This window comes from Meriones unguiculatus, chromosome 19, assembly GCF_030254825.1.
Source record: "Meriones unguiculatus strain TT.TT164.6M chromosome 19, Bangor_MerUng_6.1, whole genome shotgun sequence".
NCBI lineage: Eukaryota > Metazoa > Chordata > Mammalia > Rodentia > Muridae > Meriones > Meriones unguiculatus.
In genome coordinates this window covers 27605599-27618626 of record NC_083366.1, presented here as the reverse complement: position 1 = coordinate 27618626, position 13028 = coordinate 27605599, and the positions used below count along the sequence as shown (strand labels likewise).

Genomic DNA, 13028 nt, shown 5'->3' with positions numbered 1-13028 from the left:
CATGAACTGATTGGCCTGCTCTTTGATCACCTCCCCCTGAGGGGAGAGCAGCCTTACCAGGCCACAGAAGATGACAATGCAGCCACTCCTGATGAGATCTGATAGACTAAGATCAGAAGGAAGGAGAGGAGGACCTCCCCTATCAGTGGACTTGGGGAGGGGCATGCGTGAAGAAGGGGGAGGGAGGGTGAGACCAGGAGGGGAGGAGGGAGGAGCTTATGGGGGGTACAAAGTGAATAAAGTGTAATTAATAAAAAAAAAAAACTAGCAAAAAATAAGTAAAAAAAAACAACAACTTTTATTTAAACTTCTAACCTTTTTTCCCTAGAAATAGTTATTTATAGTTGACAGTAACAAACCCTGCCGAAGAGCCAAGTTAATATATACCAACAGACCCTGCCACAGGGTCCAGCTGACCTTACATTTTACTATGATTCAATAGTGTTCTAACTCATACTTTGTTATCTATACACACTCTTGATGGCTGGTTGCACTTGTGGTATCTACAGACCTGGCTGCACTTGGTTGCATTTGGGTTGCACTTTGGAGGACCGTCACTTACCTCACTTAGAATCAATCAGCTTAAAGGTTTGCTGATAATGCTTTGTCTAGTCAGCCAAAAATGTAATATTGCTTTGAATAGGCAGCCAAAATGTCTTTGAAAAGGCAGCCTCCCCATGCCTTTTATTTGGGTTGGTCAATAAAAGACTACCCTGAAAGCAGGTCGATGTCACAATTAGGTTCCTGAGTCCTTACTGTGGCCCTGACCAATCAGCTTGGAAATAATAATAATAATAATAATAATAATAATAATAATAATAAATAATAATAATAATAAACCATCAATATCTAGCTGAAAAATCCATATCTACATTGTACTAGGTATTATAAGTAACCCAGTAGTGATTTAGACATGTCATACATATATGTATTTATGTATGTATATGATAGAAAGTCGAATGGGGATTGTTATTTGGAGGGAAGAAGGAGACAAGCAGAATTGGAAGGGAGGATGAAAGTGGATACGAGCAAATACAATGTTACATATGTGTAAAACATCATTACAAAACTCACTTTTTGTTCAGTAATCCAAGATATATATCTTGTATATCAATGAAACATACAATATTGATATATATTTTCAATATATACATCTATATATCTTACATTCCCTATATGTCTCAAAAATACTTGAGACAACTTGCGTTTAATCCTTAACTTGTACACAGTTCAGATGGGGTCCTTTCCATATTAAATTTCTGTGGCAAACAGCATGGGAATGGAGCAGCTAACAACTCTCACAGCTTCTACAGTGTTGCCCAAGGGCATGGGACTTTACTCTTCCATGCGGGAGGCAGATTTTCAGAGAATATGGTACTTGCTGTCCCTCCAGTTCTGTTAAGTCCACTGTCTCCAAAGATGTCAACTCTGTATCATTTTCTAGGCCTTGAAAGATATTTTTAAATGCTTTCTAAATTTTCACCATTTGTTAATGTCAAGCAATAAAAAAGGCTGGTTCGAGTTACAGTATTTCCTGGGAGTCAACTCAAAGTTTTTAGGTTAGATTAATTTCACCTCAAGAGCCAGGTGTTGGAGATGCTCCGAGTGTGCTTACTTGTGCCTTTTCTAGTGCGATCCCTGATGAGTCTGCTTAGCCCCAGGGTGAGCTGGAGAGCTGGTGAACTCCTACAAACCATTTCCCCTCGCTTTGGATCTTTCTTGGCTAATTACAAGAGGCAGGTGGGAGTTGAAGATGCCACTTCAAGGCTAATGAAATGCCAGTCTAACCAGAAACTGCAGGGGATTGACCTTAAATAATCTGCAGTGGATTGAATGTGTCCTTGAGACAATGAAGATGTGAAACTTCAAAATTCTGTCATGTGTCGATAGACAGTCCCAGATCCATTAGAACCTTCTACTAATTTTTATACCAAGAGACCATCAGCTGTATCATCATTATGTTTGTTAACTTTAACTTAATTCTTATTCTTTTGGATTGATAATAAGGAAATTTTAGTAGTAGTATGCTTTAGAAACTCTTCAGGTGAATATTTAATTTTCAGGAGTGGCTCAAAAGGAATGGTGAAGCATGACTAACTAAATATTATGGTTGCCCCAATGGTATAATTGTGTGTGTGTGTATGTGTTTGTGTATGTAGATCAAAGTTAAAAATTAGAAACAAAACAATTTAACAAACAAAAATTCCCAACCCCCTACAAATGTATAAGAAAAGAAGAAAGTATTTCTTTTTTAAGATTTATTTATTTACTTTATGTATGAATGTTCTATCTGCATCTACATCTGCATGCCAGAAGAGGGGATCAGATCACATTATAGATGGTTGTAAGATACCATGGGGTTGCTGGGAATTGAACTCAGGACCTCTGGAAGAGAAGACAGTGCTCTTAACTGCTGAGCCATCTCTCCAGCCCCCAAAAAAGTATTTTTAAACACTAAATTCAAAATTCAAGCTGTCTTCAATGAACATATCTTAGAAAGTGTATTTGTGACGTAACCCACCTTTTCTATAATAAAAGTTCTAATAGTTACCATGTGGTTACATAGGTGATCTTTGTTTTATTTGCAGGATGAGACTATGAGAATTTATTACTATACAATGCATGAACATGCTCTTATGTAGCATGCTTCTGTGACTCAGTAGGCCACTTGAAGATAAGAATGTAAGGAATAATGCTCTCTGCTCCCTGACTTTCTACAGGGTGCCCCACTCTTCTGCACAATGAATGTGACTGACAGCATGAATGCACTAAGCACCTAGCACACACTGTAGGTCCGCACATTATATAACCCTGTTATTTTATGGCACCCTGTGGGAGATTTATTACAGAATTTAATATGTCAAATCATTAAAAAATGATGGGAAAAATAAACTTGCCGGGTTAGCTAATGAAAGGGGAATGTATAAAGAGGTCACTGGTGATTTTAGAGGAAGGCAGAAGCTGTTCAGCCATGGTGAGGTGCGTGGGTCCTGATATTCTTCTCTTACATTTAGGATCTTTCATACAATCTATTAGTATTATTTAAAAAGTTTCTTACAGGAATGTATTATATGTTGAGTTTGTTCCCACAGCCCCATTCCTTCCCTGCACCCATTTCCTATACCATCTCACTCTTATTACTCCCTTTTATTCCCCTAGACAAATTTACTTATACTTTACATTTGATAAATACACACATGATTTCTGTGGCTATGTTAGTTTTGGGAACCATAAATGAAAGAGGGCACGTAGAAGAATGAAAGTATCTCTCAGTATGGATAAACATCAACCCAAATGGGTCAAAGACTGTTGCATAAGACCTGAAACTCTGGGGGTGGGAGGATGGAGGAGAGGGGCTGGGAGAGAGAAGGAAAGCTGAGGGGGCATCTCTGAGACAACCTGGAGACCTCTGACAGAATAGGCTCGTGGGAGGAAAAGGGGGTGACTCTAGCTGAGACTTCTAGCAGCAGGGAACATGGAGAATGAAGTGTCAACCTTCAAGGCAGGACTTCTAGTGGAGGGAGGGGAACACCAGCACACCCACAAAACCTTTGACCCAGAATTTACCCTGCTTGGAAGTACAAGGATAAAAAGAGAGGAGAGAATGAAGGAACAGCTAACCAATGACTGCCCCTACCTGAACCAACCCTTAACATTATTAATGATACTTCTGCTATGCTTGCAGATAGGAGCCTAGCATAATCATCCTCTGAGAGGCTCCACCCAGCAGTGGACTCACAGACAAAGATGGGGTGAAGTTCGGGAGACTTTTGGAAGTGAGGTGTGTGCGTGTGTGTGTGTGTGTGTGTGTGTGTGTGTGTGTGTAGGACAGAAGGACTCAGAGGGGACAAGAAGACCAACAGAGTCAACCAATTTAGGCCCACTGGAATTTACAGAGATTGAAGCACCAATCAAAGATCATGCATGGTCTAGCCCTAGGCCCCTTATATAAATGCGACTGATGGGCAGCTTGGTCTTCTTGGGGCCCCCAGCAAGTGCAATAGGGCCTGTTTCTGACATGGACCATGTTTCCTGCTATTGGATCACTTCCCCCCCAGCAGGACTGCTTTTCCTGGTTTCAGTGGAAGAAGATGTGCTCAGTCTTAATGAGACTTGATGTGCTGGGGTGGGTTGATATAGGGGAGGTATCTGAGAGGAAGGAGTATTCTGAGAGGAAGGGGAGGGCAGAAGGGGGAAGAGGGCAGGAGGGTGGGACCAGGAGAAGAGGAGGGAAGGGATTGCAGTTGGGATGTAAAGTGAATAAATAAATAAATTTGATAAAACAAACAGACCCGAAACTCTGAAGCTGTCAGAGAAAAAAAATAGGTAAAATATTTCAAGAGACAGCTGTAAGCAAGGACTTTCCAAACAGAACTCCAGTTGCTCAGGACATAAGGCCAGCAGTCAACACACTGAACTTCACTCATGAAATTAAAAGTTTTCTGTATAGCAAAGGAAACGGTTAAGGAACTGGCTATACAATCGGAGAAAATCTTCACCAGTTATGCATCTGACAAAGGTTTACTATCTAGAAGAAATGACTTTTAGTTATTTGTCTTCACCTTGATGGACCTTGGCCTGCCTAGAACCACAGGAAATCACAAGATTGTGCAGTTTTGAGTTTTATGGGAGGAACAAGTGGCTCTGGCTTGCAGAGGCTGTTGCTGAAGCAAAATTTCCCTCCTGCTGCATTAACATACCATGCTGACAGTCATATGTTCTGCACAGAGCACTGTGTGGTCTTGGCAGATACTCTGTCACACTCTCTTCTCCTTGAAGGCTTCTCTCTACTAAGCAAGAAACAAATGACCATTCTGGTCAGGGTATGATTTAAAGCAGTTTTAAACCAGTGACCCACAGCATGACTGATTATATGATCCACCTCTGCTGTAACAGAATATTGGTCAAAGGAGAAGTCTGACAGGAGCCAAAATTTGAAAAACTTCTCAGGTGACCCTGTAGATAAACCATGATTGGAAACAATTGTACATTCCCAAGCTTGCAAACAACATAGATCCCTAAATGTTACTAACCAATTGTCATTGACTCTGTAATTAAAGAGTGGGAAAAAGTAAAACAGGGAAACACAATTTACAGACATCCCAGGAAATCATGGCTTGTTGATAACACCAGGGTCCTTGTCTTGTCCCTTGGATTTGGTAACCCTGATGTGGCCTCAGGAAGTTGAGATAGTTACCTAGAGTTGGGCCAGCAGGGCTTGACAGACTTGGGCAACCTGAGATGTGAGCTAAAAAGGTCTCAGGTAGAAGAAGTTACTTTGTACTGTTGGGGAGTTGGACAGATCCTCCTAGAAATTCCAGGTTAGGCTGTGTTCTTTCCTGGGCCTGATCATTATGTGGTGGTGACCTCCGAGGCCATGCAGGCCATTGCCATTGCCCTTGGTTGCATCCCACAGGTTGAAGGGAAGCACCTGTTGCTGAAGACTACACATGCAGGACACGGGGCTTAGATGACCTGAGCTACAGCCAACCTGAAAGCCTTTATCTTCTTCTCTAGCTTTTGTAGCAGTAGAGTGTGCGAGATAGGCTGCCAAGAGAGGGAAGCAACCGATGGCGCTATCTTGCTGTGACACCGTGAACACAACAGTGATCAGCACGGCACAATATCTATAAAGGTGAAGTAGTGCCGTCCACATGTTGGTGGTGTATGACAGCTAAGTGGATTTAAGGACCCCTCCGCGGTAGGGAAACAATATCCATTACCTAGAAACTTAGACAACCACCTGGGAATGGTGAAGTCATGGATCTTAGAAGAAAATCTACTACTGCTACTTTGCTAGACTAGCATAATTGCCCACTATATTCTAAATCTTATCCTATACCCACAGATAGCTGTAGCTATCACTCCTCTCCAAAAAAAGCTTCCCTGTCCAGCAAATGGAGATCATTAGAAAAAAAAAAAAAACCAAACAAACCCACAACTACACACAAGGCAGAGAATGGGCTGTGTGTACTGGAGACTCAATAAATACTTCTGCATCCAGCACAGCCCCTACACCTATGGCTCAAGGGACATAGCAGAAGAGGAGGGCAGAAAGATTGGAAGAGCCATAATACTGAGAAGTCTGCTATGAGACTGTCTCTCCTAGGAATGGGTGTATAAGCAAGACTCCAACAATGACAACAGCAATAGACATGCTAATATGAAAGAAGGCAAATATTATGGAGTCCCACCCTTAGACAAAGAATTACAGGCAACTAATGCCTGCTGAAAGAAGAATTAATCTCTCCAAGGGATGAGAATTCTAACTGGTTATCCAATACAAAGTGGCCAGCCCTGAAAACCATATACATATAAACAAAAACCCGACTCAGTGCGTTTTATTTATATATTTGTGCAAAAATGGATTAATCAGATTGTATTAATATATTTGTTTATCTATCTAGTAGGTTTTATTCATATATATGTGCAAAAATAGACTCATCAGATTGTATTTATATATTTGTCTGTCTATTTGTCTATCTATTTGTCTGTCTGTCTATCTATCTATCTATCTATCTATTTATAATACTCAAAGAAAAAGAGGCTATCAATATGAGAATGTGGGAGTGGACGTGGAAGAGGTTAGAAGGAACATAGGAGGGCCTGAAGTGAAAAAAGGAAAGTGATATAATTCCATTTTAATTTAAAATGTATTAAAAACAATTGCTCAAAACACTGGGAAGTGTTGGGGGATACATGTCTGTTTGCAGAATTCTTGCCTTGCATGAATGAAGCTTTGAGTTAGATCCCTGGTACCACATGAACTGAGTGTGGTGTACATACACATTATCCCAGCAGATCAGGAGAAATAGTTGGAGGGTCAGGAGTTTGAGGTCATCTTTGTCTACATAGCAAATTAGAGGCTAGCTTGGTATTTGTAAGATTCTGTTTCAAGAAACTAAACTTAACCAAGCTAAAAACAACAACAAATGTAAACAGTCAAACAAACACAACACACCCTGAAAACCTAAAACCGTAATTTTTCCTTAGGATGCTCTGCTCTGTGTCCCTACACTAATTAAAAGAAAGGTGAACAATTTATTCCACATGGTTAAGTCTCGTGAGACTTGTGGTCATGTTGTAGTTGTACTTGCAGTCTCTGATAAATCAGGGTATGTGGCCACATGGACTTATGCATGTATGTGTTATAGATTAAATGCACATGAGCTCGGGTATATGTGTTTGTACATGCATACGTAGGCACGTGTATATATGCATGAGAGAGAGAGAGAGAGAGAGAGAGAGAGAGAGAGAGAGAGATATCCTGCCACAGTCTTGAGTTGATAAAGGTCAGCACACTGCAGGCTCCATGAGGAGCTGAGCTGTGTAATAGCTCTGCTGGACCTAATGACAGAGTGAGACTAAAAGAAAAAAGAGGTTCAATGAGCAGTGCCATCAGCACACTGTGCAGGGCAGTGACAGAACCTCAGGAGAACAGCCCTGTCCCAAGAGTTTCCTTTGCTTGCAGTGCCTCTTAGATCCCAGATAAGATTTCACTGAATGTGCTTATGTTCTTCAGCTTCTGGCATACTAATACCATACTGACAGTTAAAGTCAGGCAAGATGGCTTCCAGTGCTTCATTTGGGAACATGGACCCTAAGCTGCTGTTGCAATGAGGCTGGAGCTTCTGACAATTATCTTGTATGGAGTAGATGGTGTCAGCTTTGGACCTCTAAAACTAGAGCTAGCTGGAATCTTCCCAGCATTCCTCTGCTAGTCTTCCTACAGAAGGATTTGTCAATTTTGTCTTTGGTCTTTTGTTAGCTCTTTAAGGAGCCCCCAAAAGTCAAGACCTGACCACTTGAATTCTGTTTTCTAGCAATCCAGCCCTCCTTACAGGGGAACAATAACGACAACAATAAACATCAGTGTACGGGTGGACAGCAGGGAGAGTTGTGACAATCTCTCTAAGGTAGAAATTGAAGAAGCTGCTCCTGAGAGTGTATGCCTTCCTCAGGAGGCCTGAGGGATGCTGAGCAATCTTTTGGAAGGCTTCTTCCAAGCAGAGGACAGCAGGTAGTTGGCTTTTCTTGCCCTTATGGAGTGATGAGGGGAAAATGATGCATGGCTTTTAGCTGATGAGGCCACTTTGCAAAACTGCAAGTGCCTGCCTTCTCTGCACTCCCCAGTGGGTCGGGAGACACCAGCTTCAATCAGAGGCAGGCAGGCACTGGCATCTTCCCCTTGCTTGCCATATCTGTAGCAACACTGCAGCTTCATTTTCTCTCCTCCTACCAGCATCTGCCACTTCCTAAACGCACCATGAAATAAAAGACATCTGTGGTGGAAGTGAACCTCAGGGGGGCCTCTGAGAATGCATTTGTTTGCTTTCCTAAACCACTGACATTGCAAGTTGGAACTGAGGGCTGAGAAGCCACACTTGGTGCTTGATGTACAGAGACATGGGAAACCCAATGAGCCAGAATGGTCCCCACGGGAGACTGTGGCTCCAGGCAGGGTTGACATTTTTGTGGTCCTCACTTAGCCCTCTCTCCTAACTCCTGCTGGGGCTACATGGGGCAAGGAGGAAGCTGAGTAAATTAGAGCTAACTCCACATGTTTCAAAGAGCTATTGGGAATAGGCCCAAATTTCACAATTTTCTAGGGCAAGTTAGTGTCATGTAGCTTTAGCTTGATGGATGTTATGGATGTGAATCAGCTCTTTCCTTCTTCCCTCAGTCCTTCTCTCTCTCCTTCCTTCCCTCCCTCTGTCCCTTCTCTCCTTTCTTTTAATCTCTCTCTCTCTTTCTAGCCCCTCTCTGTCTCCCTCTCTCCCTCCCACTTTCTGCCTGCCTGTCCCCACCCCCTTCCCCTCTCTCCCTCCATATTTGCATATATGAGCACAGGTGGGTGGGTGTCTCACCATGAGGAATTCTGGGCTTGCAGATGCACCTGGTTCATATGTTCACATGTGTTCACATGTGTTCCAGGGATTCAAACTGAGATCCTCATGCTTGTACTACTGAGCCATCTCCCCAGCTCAAGGTATAGCCCAGACTAGCCTCAAACTCATGATCCTTCTGCTTCTGCCTGTTCCGCATGTCCGAGGGATGTGCATCACCATGACTGGCCAAATTCCATTTAGAAGCATGATGTTATGGTTAATTATTTTGTCGTTTTTATCAGTTCTTTGAGAATTTTATATGGTGTATTATGGTCCTATTCAACTTCCTTCTCCTAACTCTTTCCAGGCCTCTACCTTTCCTTATCCACCCAAATTTTGAGAGTCAACTTGATTTGATAAAGGAACATCTAGGCTAGTGGAACATACTCAGGATGTATCTAAAACATCTTCAAAAATATGAGCTAAATGGGGCTCTGATCTGACCACCGGAGTAATTCTTAATGGAACTGAAACACCATGGTATCATTGGGAATGGTTAAAAATAGGAGGTGGAGCCTTTGGAACAAGGAAGTCCCTGGAAGTGCGTTCTTGAGGTTATATTGTCTTCTTGTGTTATTTTCACCTTCTGCTCTCACATAACCATGATGTGCACCAGCCACCACGACTTCCTTGTCATGATGGTCTGACACTTCTGAAAATATGACCCCAAACAAACCATTTCTCGTTTAAGCTGCCTTTGTCAGATATTTTATCTAAGAGACACAGAGGCCTAGAAAACTCTTCCAACACAGACAATGCAACTTAAGCACATACACACACACACACACACACACACACACACACACACATTTTTACATAACTACAGCTAACATTTTCTGGGTTTTCTTTGACCTAAATAAAACATAAAATATTTTGTGCAAAAATAAAAGTAATATGTGTATATTAAAGGGATATGATCTTAATAAAGTTATCAAGCCATCAAATGTTTCCTGTGCTCAGAGAAAGTCTCCAGGAAACATAATACACACCATGGTTATTTAGGGTTGGTTCTAACCCTCTTTTTTTTTTCTTGTATGTGAGGATACATTTATTATTTAATCATCAAAGTCAGAAAAAAAAATGAACATTCATCAAATGCCTGCTATATTCTAAGCTCGTGTAGAGGATGTTCACCAAGACAAAAAAGCTACGAGGAGAAAGTTGTGGGTCTTTAAACCCATATGTGTTTAACCTATTTGTTTAACCCTTAGACCAAAAACTTTTTCAATAAATTCTTTTCTTTTGTCAACTCCATTGGTTTCCCTTTAAGTGAGGGATTGGCAGGGTTTCCCTACATTTCACTTGCTTTAGAAGGCAAATGGAGAACCAAGCTGAATCGAGAATCAGGAAAAAGAACACACTATCAGAGAAACCACAGGAACTCTCTCCTGGAAGGTGAGGGGGTGGTGGTATCCTGGCCCACAGGATAGTAGACCCAGCCTTGACTCAAGGGAAATGGAAATGGTATATGCCATGTGAGATCACATAGGAAACACTTTATTACTCTAAAGCTTTTAGAAAAAGAAAGTGTGTGTGTGTGTGTGTGTGTGTGTGTGTGTGTGTGTGTGATAGGAACTTTCTGTTCAAGCTTGAAGACCATGTAAAGCTGGGTATCTCAGTATTCCTATCGTGAGAAGGGAGGCTGAGAGAGGAGAATCCCCAAAGCTCATGGAACAGTGAGCCTTGTGTACATAGCCATGAACAACAAAGAAGAGAACCTGTCTTAAACAAAGTGGAGGATGAGGATGGGTGCTGAGGTCATCTTCTGATCTCTACAAGTACACTGTGTGCCTGTGCACACATATACATTCTCACACATACACACATCATACAAATAAATAAGGAAAGATTTAACAGGAAAAAGAGTTTGAAAGAGTGTGTATGTAGCACACACAGATAAGCACAAGATGTGTGCATGTTATAACAATAGGATAGAATATAGCACCATATAAGTGAGAAGGTGAGAGTTCTTGATTTTTCTTTTATCATTAAGACACAGTGGCATCAATGACACCAAAGAGGGGTGGGCATCTACCCTTGTCCTTCATGCTGGGAACACACAGTGGCGTTGGAGGTGACTATTGCTGTGGGTCCTAGTGAAGGGTTTGGCAATGGAATTTTTAAGTTAATCCACATTATACTGGCCCTTGGCTATTTTGCAAAAGTTGAGTTTCTTTCTCACCCAAGTTGCAAACGATGGCAAAAAAGGCTTGTTTGAGTTTGCTTCCACCCCATATAATTCTCATTTGCTTCCTCTTTGGTTCCATTTTCTAGCCTGAGATAGAGGGAATGCCTGACCTATTAAAACAAAGCAGAGTGCTTTGGCAATTAAGTAGCTAATTTTAGACCCCGAACTACTTTTGTGTCAATGATCTGAACATTTCAGACTAAGGTTTTGGAGGTATCTAGCTAATTATAGCCATGATTCACTTCCATCCATCTACACTACACATAAGATGCCTGGGACAATCTGGCGTGGGACAGAGGTTAGCCAGAGGGAACCCGGCCCAGCATTGTTTATTGACAAGAAACAAATATGTGGTTTCTTACAATCTGTGGTGATTTCGTAGGGAGAGTTGAGTCTGGCGTCTCCGCAGGGGGATGTGCTCACGTAGAGATGGAAGAGGATGTTCTCTCGCAGCCTGTAGCCTCCTTCCTTTAAACGTATGAATATTGATCTCTCAGAGTCCTCTCGATGCTTGCTATGGACACAAAGGGGATGTAGGTCACTTATGAGAAAGCAAATGAAGATGTTCCAACAGGTGTTTGCTTTTGCCTTGTCTCTTGGAGTTAGCAGTTCCCCAGTTTTTACCTCTTGTACACTCACTCATGTTGTTTGTCCTTGCACAAACACTTTGGGAACAGGCCAACATATTCAGCAGAAATGTTTCCATTTCCATCCTCCCTGACCATTCACACTTTAGCACTCTCTCTCTCTCTCTCTCTCTCTCTCTCTCTCTCTCTCTCTTTGTGTGTGTGTGTGTGTGTGGTGTGTGTGTGTGTGGGTGGGTGTGTGGGTGTGGTGTGGTGTGTGTGTGTGTGTGTGTGTGTGTGTGTGTATGTAGGTCAGAGGACAACTTCAGGTGTTATTTCTCAGATGCTATTTTTTGGATTCAGGGTCTCTCTTTGTTCTGGAACTCACCAAATAGGGTAGGCTGGCTAGTGAGCCTCATGGACCAGCCTACTTCCGTCTCCTCAAATCTGGGATTACAAACATGTGCCTCTATGCATAGCTTTTAAAGCATGGATTCTGAGTGTCGTATTCTGGTCTTCATTCTGTGTGACAATTTCTTTACAAACTGAACTGTCTCTTCAACTACTCTGTTGTTGTTTTAGGTTTATCTTTTACAAGCCAGAATGTACCATGAAACCATTGCCCTCTGTGCTTTCAAGATCCCATTCATAGAGTGTCCTGGCACACTACTGACTAAAGTAGTCTTAGAGGGTACCAGTATGTGCAGTAGAGGGAAAAGGGATTTTAAACAGTGTATCAGTTTGGGCACCAACAAGCTAGGTGGAAACAGCAAACAGTGCAGAATTTGCTTTTCTTCTCATCCAGAGTAGATCTAGAACAAACCCATGCCTCCTAATCTTGGAGCTTCATAATCCTCTTGCTTCAGGAAAACCTTCTTCATAGTCCTTAACCCCACACCTGAGCGGCCTGGCCTCCCAAGGGAGTAATGACACCACAATGGGCACCGAACAACTGAGCTGTGTTTTCTTTCCCAGACTCCTCTGCAATCCTCTGGCCATCCTTTCTGCCATTGCTGCTGTTTGTACATTCTGCTCCATTGATGATGGATTCTGTGTTGCCTTGAGATATCGCATGCAGCAGAAAGGACATTGTCTTCCTAGGAAGCCCTGAGGATGCTATAAGCTCACGTGCTGCCACCTCCTTCCTTCTGCTCAAGTGGACTCCTTCATCATGTGGGGAGAAACTGCACTTAGTCTTGATCCTCAGTGCAGAGCCAGGCCCATTGAGGGAAACCTTACTTGTTCTTGAGACTCTTTGTTGGCAGCCATTGTTGGTACCCTGCTGCAGAATATGAGTGGGGTGTGGTTGCCTTTGACTTTTCCAGATGGTTGTGCAGTGCCTAAAATGCATCTAAGTTTGGGCAAAGCTGGTGGAATTATCTTCAG

The 13028-nt window shown here is 42.2% G+C and overlaps 1 protein-coding gene across 3 annotated transcripts in view; it reads right to left on the bottom strand.

Annotated features, from left to right (window-relative positions):
* Adarb2 (adenosine deaminase RNA specific B2 (inactive)) overlaps positions 1–13028 on the bottom strand; it is a 554151-nt gene that overhangs the window by 44154 nt on the left and 496969 nt on the right. For all 3 annotated transcript variants that reach the window (XM_060373126.1, XM_060373124.1, XM_060373125.1), the window contains one exon: positions 11439–11590. In XM_060373126.1, coding sequence (XP_060229109.1) covers positions 11439–11590 — 152 coding nt within the window. The remainder of the gene's footprint in view (positions 1–11438; positions 11591–13028) is intronic.